At 45.0% G+C, this 12967-nt stretch overlaps 1 protein-coding gene across 2 annotated transcripts in view; it reads right to left on the bottom strand.

Annotated features, from left to right (window-relative positions):
- Positions 1 to 12967, bottom strand: part of SLC6A4 (solute carrier family 6 member 4) — a 35807-nt gene that overhangs the window by 5263 nt on the left and 17577 nt on the right. For both annotated transcript variants that reach the window (XM_019739547.2, XM_074320665.1), the window contains 7 exons: positions 12557 to 12660; positions 11413 to 11540; positions 11036 to 11148; positions 10073 to 10204; positions 8931 to 9030; positions 7436 to 7536; positions 3726 to 3893 (listed from right to left, as the gene is read on the bottom strand). In XM_019739547.2, coding sequence (XP_019595106.1) covers positions 3726 to 3893; positions 7436 to 7536; positions 8931 to 9030; positions 10073 to 10204; positions 11036 to 11148; positions 11413 to 11540; positions 12557 to 12660 — 846 coding nt within the window. The remainder of the gene's footprint in view (positions 1 to 3725; positions 3894 to 7435; positions 7537 to 8930; positions 9031 to 10072; positions 10205 to 11035; positions 11149 to 11412; positions 11541 to 12556; positions 12661 to 12967) is intronic.

Below are 12967 nucleotides of genomic sequence, written 5' to 3'. Positions count from 1 at the left end.
ATGCCTTTTATGACCTGGGAAAAGGCATCTTTTTCTCTCGATAGAGGCGGCTTCATGTGGCCACACAGGAGAACAGAGTGAGTCCTGGATTCTGCCCCTCCCCCCCACCTCACCTGTCCCCTCAGCCCTGCATACACACAGGCACATGGCACAGTGCCATCAGCCATGGTAACAACCAGGATGTTACTGATTTAATGAATCCACCTATAAAGGAGTACTGGTTAAGTCATAGGTGTACAGCGGTGCAAATTATCACATAATTAAATTTAAAAAGATGTGACCATTGAGATCATCACTCCTAAAGCAATCTCCTGCGCACAGGGGAAAGGCTGAGAATTTTTACTTCAGAAACAGCTGAGGTAGACAGAAGCTTTAAGACAGATCTGAAATATGCTTGGGCTTATGTAGGAGATACACAGCCTGCCTTGTAAAAGCATCAGGGTAACATGAAGCAGCTCAGGGATGTAGAGAAGGAAAAACAGCAGCGCTACAGAGGCTTAGAAAATCTTTACGATGGGCACTAGACTTAACGGGGTGATCACTTTGTAAGTTATATAAATGTCTGATCACTATGTTGTACACCTTAAACTATAATACTTATGTCAACTAATTGAAAAATTAAAAAATATTTAAAAAGAAAAATAAGTTGCTTAGTAAAGTCTTTGATGGCAAAAGTCTGTACGGTAAGCAGGCAAAGTTGTATCTAAAAGCATCTTTTGATTTATTGATTTTAGGTGAAGCTCTACTACTTGTCCTTTTTGTTTTGTTTTGAAAAAATGTGTAGTCCCCTTCAATCTTTTTTTATTTCCTGGTTATGGAAGTTTGTTCTTCTTTAAGGAGCAGGACCTATGGAATTCAGAAAGTTCCATTCTCATAGTTAATAAATTCACAAAATTGTACATGTTGTGTTCCTAATGACCTTAATATTCAAATACTGAAACCTCATACTGGAAACCTTTCAAAAGGAGTAGCTGCAGTGCTCATCAGCTACGTGGACACGTCAAGTCATAGAAAGCAAAATTTCACACACCATCCTTCCCCACAAGTGAATATGTAACCTGATTACACAGAATTATATCTCACTAATTGGGAACTGGACACAGATCACTCTAAGTAGTCTTAAGTGTTGTGCAGAGAGAAAAGAGCACGTAGGTGTATGGGGGAGGCAAGGCCCACAATGAACCACATTAAAGTAGAACATTTGGCTTTTATGCCCCCACCCACCCATTCTGCTGCCTTTCTGGATGCTGAGGCCCAAAAATGCCAGGCCTACCTTTGTTTTCCATATTTCATTTTCTAGTAGTAGTCTGACCTAGCCAGCCCTGGCCTTCTCCAAGGTCATAATCTAAGAAATAGATCACTGTTGACATCTTCATGAGCGCTTACTTATTAGGGACCATCTTCCTGGTATCTTTGTGCAGTTATTAAGGGCTTCTGTGACAATGGCCTGATCGAGTTGATGACTCCCACCTTGAGACTTCCAGGCTGCAGGTGCACGTGCTAGCCATTGAATTACAGGTGAGCAAGTGGTGGCTCCCTCCACACACTCCAACCTTGTGTATGGTTAGGGCCCAAAAGAGTTAATAAATTTACCTTTCTCTTAGTCTTTTTCTTTTTTTTTAACCACACCAAAATTTCATATGGGGCCTCCCTCCCTCACAGGTAGAATGTAACAGATCATCAAATATAGTAGTCACAAAGAATTATAGTCCCTTGGGGTTCTTGGCGAAAAGCATGGCACACTTTATGCCTCTTGGATACTGAGCATGCACATGGGCATATTAAGGCTTATAAAGTCTCACAGTAAAGAAACCTATTTAACTTACCTTAATCCAGCATTCTCCAAAACTATTTCACTGCGTAACCTTTTCCCCCAGCAGCAACACCTATTTGATATCCCGTTGAACTACTGCTTCTTAAAATACATTAACAGTTGGGAAATATTAATCCAGTCCAATGAGCACATTTTAAAGATGAAGAAACTAAGGCCCAGAGAAGGTAACTTGCCATAGCTGACTAGGTCTTTTCCCTCCTGGTCCTCCTTGACTGGCTGTATCATGATGCTTCCTGGTAACACACTGTTCCCCATCTGATGGCCTATGGAAAAGAGGCCCCTGCAATCAGCCGTACTTCTATTACTAATGGATCTGAGCTCTGTTAATTATACATCTTTGGGTGGTACTTCCTTGTGACCAACAGGGAATTTGCAAGAAAGATGACCAAGATTTGAGGTGCAGTCTGTGACCAAAGAATACTGACATTTATTAACCTGACTCGAGTTCCCACTCCTGACCTTAACCTCTGGGTTTGAATCAATAGAGCCAGCGGACCATCACGACTGCCTCAAAGGACAACCTAAAGGCACAAATTCAATGACTCTGGTCCTGAGCATGTATTTCAAGCAACACCAGAGTCCAAGGCCCTTTGAGAGGAATGAGGTTGTGATAGGACTGGTTTGTGTATAGGAAATTAGTAACTCCTCACAGAGTTCTATTCACTTAGAATTTAGTTTTTCTGTTTGGAAAAAGAAATGAACTCAGTTCTCAGAAAGAGCTGTGGTTTAATTGCCTCATATTTTCTTGCTTCATGTTTCTCATGAAATGTTTTAGGACGATGAGTGTGATGGTCTCATGCTTGAGTTTTGCTTCCAAGAGCCCACAGATCAGCCCATCTCAGTTCTCAGGTCATTAGAGAGTCTGGGCCCTTCTACTTTTCCCTAAATACCACTCTTCACCTCTGAGCTTATCCCCTACAAAAGCACCACCCACAGACCTGTAAGTGACCTGAAGTACTAACTCTAACAAGACAGGATGAAAAATAGTAACTCATCTCTCCCTAACCTCGAGCACCAATTTCTATATTAGCAAACTACTAGTAAGAGCAAACTGAAGACAAAAGAGAAACTCCATCTAAAAGTGAAAGAGCATTGGACCAGGAATCAGAAGACCCTGGATTCTGAGCCTCCCTGTACTGTATGTCCTTGGAAAAGTCACTAAAGAAAGGGAATTTTGAACAGCATTATTCCCAGCCTCAGTATCTTTTTCTGCTAATAATAGCTGCACGTCCACCTCACAAAATGAGATAATCTACATGAAGGTGTTTTGAAAATACACAATCTGATACAAACTGTAAGGTTCTGTTATTAACATTTTTACAGCACATTATTCAGTATTGAAATGAGTCTTGCTATAATGGCACCTTTTTTTTTCCACTCCAATGGCTTGAGCTAAAACTATGATATTGTTGCCACATCCTTAATTAGTGATGAGTTTCAAAATAGCCCTGTCACACTGCTGTTAGGCAACTGACCATGGATATTTTCCACCATAATCTCCACTCACATTAAAATTTGGTTATCGCCCCAGACACCATGCCTAATGGCAAGCAAGTGGCAAAGTAGTTATCTGATGAGTTTAGAACATTACACAACCGCACGCCACGTGCTGTGGTGCACCCAGGTCACCAGCTCACTCTTTCACCGTTGTGTTTGAGATTTATGGAAGATGCCTCAAGATGACAGTGGCAGCCATTAGAAATCTACATGGTGTAGGTATCCAAATATATAAGGTTGAGAGCCTCCTGGTGAATTTCATGTGATGGACTTATTTCCTTCTAATAGAGCCTAACAAGAGAACCCTTTCGTCCTCAAACAATTACTAGTCTGAAAACACACACACACACACACACACACACACACACACACACACACACACACTAGCACATACCTCCTTAAATGTCCCTGGAGTGATGATCAGCCGGTAAGTTATATACGTGGGGATGCAGATGAAAGATGAGGTTCCTATGCAGTAACCCAGGATGACACTCCAGTGAGGATAACTATACTGGAAAAGGCGTAGCTGTGGCGGGTTCATCAAAAAACTGCAAATGATGAACTAAAACAAATTCCAACAAAGATGAAAAACCTTAACAATATCTGCAGATAAGAGACAGTTCTGATACCATAAACACCAAATGCTAAAGGTAAGATACTTTCGAGAAATTCCCAAAATATGATATATCTTAGGTTGAACTCTGACACGTAGAATTCACTAATTTCTGTGCCTACGCTGCAAAAATAAAACAGGTGCTTATCTTGATTTTCTTTCCCACCCCCACACCTCAACCTCTGCAGTGGGGCTGCCAGGGCCTCAGAATGTTATTGAAGGGAGTTACAGCACCCCCTTCATGACAAAAGGAAAGAGATTGGCACTGATCAGGAGTGTTTGGGGCCTCCGTCTCAGGGAGAAATATGCTGGGTAACCTCTCCACGGCCCCTGTCAGTCCCAGGACTTCTATTTCTGTCTGCTTTGCGTTCATTTCCCTCTGCATTTCTCGGCTGTGATTGTTTTAGTCAGATGGAAGGTACCTGTCTCCAGGAGGGATATCAAGATTCTCAAGACCTGGAGAGGAAGCGGGTTCCTGGGTACGTGTTCCTTCTCTCCCCTTTGCTGGAGCGCTCTGCTTTCTACGTTAAGTGCCTTAGCCTGAGGTTTCAACAAGGATGGCTCTGCCACTAGCATCTCAACAATGAATGGCTGCCTGCCACAGGCCTTTGTAATGAAAGGAAAAATGGAAGGGAAAGCAACTTAATACACTTTTTACTTGAAAATTCGGTGAAAATTTCAACCAAGAAAAATTCCACGGTGTGCTCCCAACACTCAGTTTATGAGTTCTCTGATTTCAGTTTGGTTTCCAGAGAGAGTGTAAATATCAGTTTTTGCCTAGTAACCACTGTGCTGAAATCGTTATTGCTCTTGATTTAATTTTATTATTTCATAGTCATAAAGAAGACAGTAATGTAAATTATTTGTGTGGTTAAACATCTATTTATATCTTTTTTTTCTTTGTCTGCAGGTAATAAAATGGGAAATTGTTAAACACACATCCATCTTCTGAACAGTGTTATCCTAAGTCCAGGAGGAAGCTTTCAAAACAGGAGCCCGGCCAATCGCAAACCCTTCTGTGGACTTACTCTCCTCACCCCTAGGCCCGGCTACTAATGAAGATAGTTTTGAAACAGGGAATGGGGGTCTGGTCAGGAGCCATCCCTGCTGTAACTCGTCTCATCTTGATGTCAGGTGTGAAACCCAGCGTAGCACAAGGAGGTCTCAAGCTCTGGCTGCGGCCAGTCAGTGCTGCTTCAGACACCCCCTGGCACGTCCCAGCCTCTCCTTGCTCATACGCAATATTTTCTTTTTTTATAACTTGGCTTCAGTGAAAAAGAATATTTTTAGTAAGCTACTCATTGTTTACCTAAAGCAGCCTTAAAAAGCCCAGAGCAAGGGAGCTGTTAAGTAAACCCAGAAGTGGAAGACAGATTTGCCTCCTCTTCATCGTGCCCTGGAACACTTGCTTTTAGAGGACGTGAGTACAGCGAACGTCACAGGACTTATGAGTAATGTACCTAAACCCAGATCTGTACGTGGCTTTTGTTGGGCCCTAAAACTCATTGACAGTCCACCAGGAATTTAGCCAGTCCACTAGAAAACCAGAAGTTCAGAGACACGAAAATACTAAAAGCCTGGGGCCAGGATTGGGGTGAGACATATGAGGCAATCACCTCGGGCACAACATTTAAAAGGCGCCAAAATTTTAGTCATCAAGATAAATAAGATTTGAGTGCAATATTTTAAAAAGATGGGATCTGACAGAGCCAGATGAGGGTGAGGTATGTCATCCAAGCGTAGGGTCGGATCTTGTGTTTATTTAAAATGTTGACATTTTGTTCATCAGGAATATTTTTTTTTGCATTGATTTTTAAAAATACTGCATTAAAATAGCATTTATCTCAATGACTGAGATTTTGGGTGCCCCCTGAAATTTTACACCCAAAAAGTGCCTCAGTGTCCTCCCCAAACGTCAGCCCTGGGCATCATTTGCCCCCTGTGTGGGGACTACTAAAGTAAACAAGCACAACCACTTCTTCCCTCAAGGACATAATCCAGCGTCTCTCCTTCCTTTGAAAAACAAATGAAAGGATTTAAATAGATTATCAAGAGGCACGGGTCATAATATAAATTAATAACCCATTTATGCCAGGACTTCTGCTTCTAGTAATGGCAGTCTAGGTGATTCAGACCAACTCGCTCACTGAAAACAATGAAAATTTCTGGATTTAAAAATACATATGTTTTTAATTTATGTAAAAGCAACAGCGAGTTGATAAGGTAATGAGGAACTACCAGGCTAAGACCTGAGAGAACGCTGGAGCGCAGAGCATGGCCCAGAGACACTGGGCCCTGAGAATACCTGCTGCTCAGGACAAAGGTTAACTTTGGTTTTGGAAACCTCCAGGGTCCAGGGGAATGGAAGTCAAGGAAGGATTCTGGGGTAGAGAGAGAGACATGCAGCATTGCAAAGGCAAGAATGAGCACATTGTCCATCTTATAGGTTAATGTGTGGGTACAAAAAGGTACAAAAAAAATAAAGGGCTGCCCTGAGAAAGTCAACACAGAGCACAAAAAGGAGCTGTTCTCAAAGAGGGGGAAGGCATAACCGTACCCTACCGAAGGCAGTGATGGCCTAAGACGAAATCGGTGGCCCAGACATGCCTCATCATTCAGCTGGAGCTGAACTGAAGGAACAGTGTAACAACCTTTCTGGCTCTAAAAGATCAGAAAGCCCCCCCAGAATAAAGTTACACATAAATGAACAGAGAGTGGTCCTTGAGGATGTGCAGAGACACTTTACCCCAGGCTACCCCAGAGCGCACTTGGGATGTGAGCAGGGTGGTTTATCCATCTTGGCACAAACATCTCCTTCAGACAGACAACAGGAGGAAAGGCAGGGGCATGTGCAGCAAGGATGAAGTGAACCTTGAACACATCTTGGCCAATGGGCAACCCTTAGAACTGAACTTTCTCACCCAGGTCCTTTGACCATAAATGGATTCTACTTTTGATTCAGGTCATGCTTGAGGACCTTTTGTGGTGCGTCTTTAAGAAAACTCAAAATGATTAGCACCTTTCCTCAGGCTCATGACCAGCATGGTAAATCCTTCTCCGGGCTTGAACAGATCTTGTCATGTGACCTTGGACTCTTTACTTAACATCTCTCAGCCTCAATTTCCTTACATGTACAGCAAGGTATTCGAACTATACTACTTCATAGAATTGTTGTGAGGATTAAACAAAGCAATGGGCATAAGCTTTGCACAAAGTCTGGCCTGGCACTTAATGTTCATTAAATGTTATTTATCATTATCACCGAGCAGGGGAGAGATGCAATATACTGACTATATAGTGTTAGAAGAGTGATAACCCTGGGGGACACAGTGAGCGGGAGGCGACCTAAGAGGGGCTTCTGACATGTTGGTCATATTTTTGTTTCTTGGTACGATTTTCGTTACAGCAGTGTGCTTCATTTATAAAATTTCATTGAGATGTACACTTATGATTTGCACCCTTTTCTGTTATAGGGAAGGGAAACAACTCACCAGGAGAAACAGAGGGCTGATGGCTACCCAGCAGATCCTCCAAAACCATCCAGGACTGAAGCCAAGCATTTCCTTCACATCACTGCAGAACTGAGTGATGCCTAAAGTCATCCAAAAGAGAACGATATTGATTGACCACAAGAGGACATGGATTGTCCTATCCCCTGATTCTCCGAGAGAGAGGCAGCTCTGGAATTTCTCAGAGAAGTGGCTCAGGGGCACCAATTTGGTCGGAAAATGGGACATGGGGACCTGTCACCAAACTGTATGTGATAGCAAACAATGTTCTTTCTACATAGAGTGGCAAGATAGGTGGACATTTTGGGAGGGACCCGAAGTCCCCTTTAGCTGCCCACCCTGCCTTCCTAAGATCTCAGCATATATTTTATTTTATTGTTACTGTAGAAGAGAACGTTAAATTTTGTCTAATGAAGAACCAGCTCAGCAGAGACTGACTTTGACCATATACTAGAAACTTTCCATAGAAAATTTTAATCACAATATGGCTCATTCATGTGCTAGGTCCAAGTCCTCTGAAAAGTCACTGGCATGGAAGTGAGAAGTGAGAACTCTAACTGGTGACAAATTGAGAAGGGGCGCTTGCTTCCCTGAGAGTGCCCAGCAATTCTCCAGCAGGTCTATAGTGATTCATACACTTTGGACTCTGTGTCTGGAATTGCTGATGAGGTGGGGAGGAGTTCTTTTTAAAAAACTGGGCTCCCACGCAACTCAAAATATGGGGCCCTTTCTTCGTCCTATGTGTAATGACAAACATGCTACAGCTGTTTTATTATCATAGAAATGAGGAAAATAAATACATTTTCAGAATGAAATAGTCACTTCTTGATTTTTACAGATGAAGAGAGGCATCTCTGAACCCGGCTATCCTCAGTTCAACTGCCTGCGCCCATCTCCACCCGGGGGCTCCCGGGACCCCTGCCAATGGACCCATGTCAGCTCACTGCGCTCCCCCTGCTGGTTTCACCCTTATCAAATTCCATCCCAGGATCAGAGGGGGTGAACTGGGGGTTCCTCCAGGGCAGATAATACAAACAGGAACTTTCTTGCCTCTTACCTAGAAGATAAGCCCAGGGCTCTGGAGTGAGCTCTTGCGAAATTTAAATGACTGTCCCAGTAGAATATGGGACACTCTGCAAATACATTCACTGTGTACTAATTCTTCATGTTCTGTCCAATGCTTAGAGCCAGTCAGGATCTTTCGCATCTGCTGTGGATGAGCTGCAGGGAAGTGTCAGCCTTTCTCCACCAGGTAAGCATTTAAACTCAGAAGGGAAAAAAATGTCCTCCCAAGGGTACGAGTCATCTGTTGTGGAGAGTGTGGAGGAGATGGTGACCTGTTTCTGGAGAGGGCACTCAGCCAAGCTTACTTCACAGACTCACCAGGAAGTGACCTTTTGTACACTGCCCTACCCTTTGGTGAAATCAGCCCATCTCTGTTCTGGTGGCTACGGGCTGGTGGAAGGAGGTATCTTACCATAGAACCAACACACAGCGACTGCTTCTATCAGTGCGACGGTGAGCACGGCGGGGCCCGTGGCGTACTCCTCCAGCAGCTTCACCACGTAGGCCCCTCCCTGGAAAAGAGATCGCGAACCTCGTTAAGGGCACTGTGAGGTACTGCCTCCTGTTTAGGAACGGGGCCAAAAGAAGCTTCTTAACTTCAGATAATTCTGGAAAATTCCCACCTTGAACCTAATATAAGTATCCCAGAGCCTGCCTCTTGGACTCGCCTTGTCAGAATGGGCCAGATTTCATCCCATCAGATGCCTCTTCCTTTCCTATGGAACACTCTCTTCATGTTTCCTCTCCCCACTAAGTGTTAAGAGACAAACTCAAAAGGATTGATTTTCAACTTTCTTCAATTTACTAAACACCTACTGTGCTTTCCACCTTGGAGAATCCAGTCCCTACAGACTGAATCTGAGAGAGTCCACAATACCAGACACACTGAGCGCATTGGTCACTGTTTGGCCCTCTGTCCTAAGTCACAAATCCCTTGGGTCCTGCTGAGGGCCCCACCACCTCCTGAGGCTCCACAGCCACTGGGGTGATGGCTTGATGGAGCGGATCTGCAAAATCTGCATTGAGTCAGGAGGACACAAGCCTAAGATGCCTGTGGGTACTAACTGATGCCTGTTTTACAATATTTCCTTCAGCTACAAAGAAAAAAAAAATCACCACAGAGAGTAAGACTCCTTTACCATTGAAAGTTCTCCAGAAGAGACAAAGTGACATTATAAACGGGAGCCATCAGCCTCCAGATATTCTGCGTATAAGGACATCTGGTCCTTATTCCCAGGAAAGCAGCCCTAAGGACTGGATATAAACTGGAAAAGCCAATCTTAGTTTTTCTCCAGATATTCTGCCACACCTGCAATCTAGGTGGATCTACCGTAACATGCTAAGAGCCTCCAGATTCTACAAATAAATGCCACCAGAAACAACTTTTTTTCTCTGATCCTTGATGACAAACTTTTTTATAAGCAGTGACAACCTCTCTCCCTTCGGCCCCAAAGCCAGGGCACCATGAGGGATGGAAGGAAAGGAACAGCTTCTGTACCATTCTGTGCCCTGGGGGAGGCTGACTGACTCAAAGCTGAGGGCTGTGGTACTCACAAAAGTTAGGGTGACCAGGGACCCGAGGAAGCAGGTCACGACCACAGCGAGGACCAAACCCTCCCGGCGCTTGGACCAGATATGCGGGAACTCATCCAACACAGCCGTGATCACTCCCTCCAAGCCTGCAAACTGAGACGGACACACAAACGGTCACAGGGGAGGCTTTGGGACAACTGTTACCTCCTAGGACAGTGAACAGGAGAGGGGTTAAGACTGCCGAGTGACCAGTCACGGTGATCGTGACCAGCCTCCCCTACACACCAGCTTACACTGGAAATCGATTTCCACTGTTTAACACTGTCATTTAGGACCCATCCCTAAGGACATCGAAGAAAGCAAACATGGACAGGACTTCTTTATGTCAGGCCTCTTGGGGAGACTTTGATTACACCAGAGAGGCCAACTCAAAGCTGAGACACACTCCATACTACGAAGTGCAAGGCCCTGGGCTGAGCTGGCTGGCAGGGCACTGAGATGCAAAAGTGGCCTTGTCCTGGCCCATAGGTGCTGCTGTCTGGTCAAGGGACAGTGTATAATTCACATGTCTGAGTCCCTGGCCTGTGCCCGGCACTTTACCCTCATTATCCCATTAATGACTCTAGTGCAGTGAAGGGCGGGAAGCACAGTCCCCGAGGAGTGACCACGGGCTAGGGGGCACCAGGAGGGAGCAGCCAACACCCTTGGGGTGACCTGGATGGGAAGGAATGGGCACAGCTTCCTCCCTCTCTACCCCTCTTCCTCCCCTTCTTCTCCCCTCTTCCCCTTTTCCTCCCCTCCGCCTCACCCTCCCCTCCTCCCCTCCTCCTCCCTTCCTCTCCTCATCCTCCCCTTCTCATCTCTTCCCCTCCTCCCCTCCTCTCCTCATTCTCTCCTCCTTCTCATCCTCCCCTCCTCCTCTCTTTCTCTCCTCTTCTTCCTCTTCCTATGTCTGGAGTCCGATTTCACTTCCCATTCACTCACCGTGCTGTCCAAGCCCAATGTGATTAACATCAAGAAGAAGATGATGGCAAAGAACGTGGACGCCGGCATGTTGGCTATGGCTTCTGCATAAGTGATGAAGAGGAGGCTGGGGCCTGAGACAGAGGGGGAGAGAGGAGGAGCCCAGAGTCTATTCAAGGAACCAGTCCTGGGTGCCAAGGGAGCTGCCCCATCCCCACATGGCCTGAACACATGGAAAGGGTAGAGCTCTCCAAGACAGTAAGTTTCTCTAAAACCTTTGAAACATTTAAAAGGACCATTTAGAAATAATTCAAAAGTTAACTATTGAAAAGATCCACAGAGCAGCGAAGCAATTCAGTGGGCGCAAGGGACCAAAACAGAGCCCAAGATCCTCCTACCTGCATCTTTGGCTACCTCGGACACGTCTTGGTTCCTCATCTCAGCCATATACCCGAGCACCGTGAAGATGACAAATCCCGAGACGAAGCTCGTCATGCAGTTCACCACACTGGTCACCAGGGCATCTCTGGAGCAAAAACCCGAAGGGGCTGAGACATTTCCAAGCCAGCGGCGGCCAGGTGAGCAGGCCCATCTCCCGGGGGCCCTGACGCACACACATTACCGCCACACACAGCATGGAAGGGCGGCAAGTCAGGGGAGGTTTTATTTTAAGAGACAGTCCTGCTGTGAATCAGCACGACACAGACCTCTTGGTTTCACACAAGGCTTGGCGTGGGGGCCAGAGAGGTCTTGGCCTCACAATTGCGAAGTCCTCAGATTTAGACTTTTGACATTACGTGTAAATGAGGTTAAAACTGCCACAGAGATACCCTGACATTTACAAAAAGAAAAAGACCTCATCATACCACTTCTGGCTGGTGTCCCAAGGTAAGGCCACATGGCTTAGGGTGTATGCAAATTCCTTTTTAAAAAAAATAAATAAATTCTGTAACTACCTTATGAATAGAATAATTAGATTGCTGGACGTTGACATCTGTGACAGAACATTAAAGCAAAGCTAATTCTAAAGATGAGTGATATTCAAATCATAATTGGTGCAGCACTCTCTGATTCATCCAAATTTGTAAAATGAGATTTTTACCACAAAATCATGGCATTTTGTCTTGGTCAAAAGAGTTCAATCATTATACTTTCTGTGGATATATACATAAAAAAATCACCACAGTACAATTTTTGTTGTTAAACACAGTAAGTCAAGTCTAAACATTTAATGTCTATTGCAATTTTTATAAACCTGCTTTCGAATTTCTTAATTTTTTTATATACAGAGATTCTCACAAAACGGTAGTGGCTTGAGGCTTCTTTCAACCCCCGAGTGGCCCGGGTGAGGCTACAGTTTGGGTGGACGCTCCGGCCATGGTGAATTGGTCAGGAACCTGGGGCATCCCTGAGGGTCAGTGTTAGCAAGGCCTGAGCCCAGACAGGTTTGAAGCCATCGGTTCGAACACCCCCTTCCTCCAGACCAGCTCACTTACACTCCCCCCACTTTTCAGCTTTGCTTGCGGGGCCCCTGATACTCACTGATAACAGTTGTTGTTGAATTTGTTATAGCTAGCAAAAGCCAGTAGGACGCCAAAGCCAGGACCAAGAGAGAAGAAGATCTGAGCAGCGGCATCCACCCATACCTAGAACACAGCAGAGAAAAGAGGCCCGGAGGGGCACCTGAGCCAACGCCGGGTACCAGCAGGGCCAGCACCCTAGTGCATCCATGTGGCCACATGCAGACATGAAAAACCAGCTCTCCAGGGTCATTCCAGGGATGGCCACATACCAAGGGCAAACACATGGGATTTCTCTACCTATCATGTAGGCATAAACCAATCCAGCGGCCTCAATTTTACTGTTTATGCTTGTATTTCTAGCTTTCAAGCATCATTACAGACTTGCCCCTGAACCCAAATTTCCGTTGTTCCCACTGTCCTATTTGGAGGA

Source organism: Rhinolophus sinicus, linkage group LG15, assembly GCF_036562045.2.
Source record: "Rhinolophus sinicus isolate RSC01 linkage group LG15, ASM3656204v1, whole genome shotgun sequence".
NCBI lineage: Eukaryota > Metazoa > Chordata > Mammalia > Chiroptera > Rhinolophidae > Rhinolophus > Rhinolophus sinicus.
Note: the sequence above shows the minus strand (reverse complement) of the source record. Positions and strands in the feature narration are given on the sequence as shown.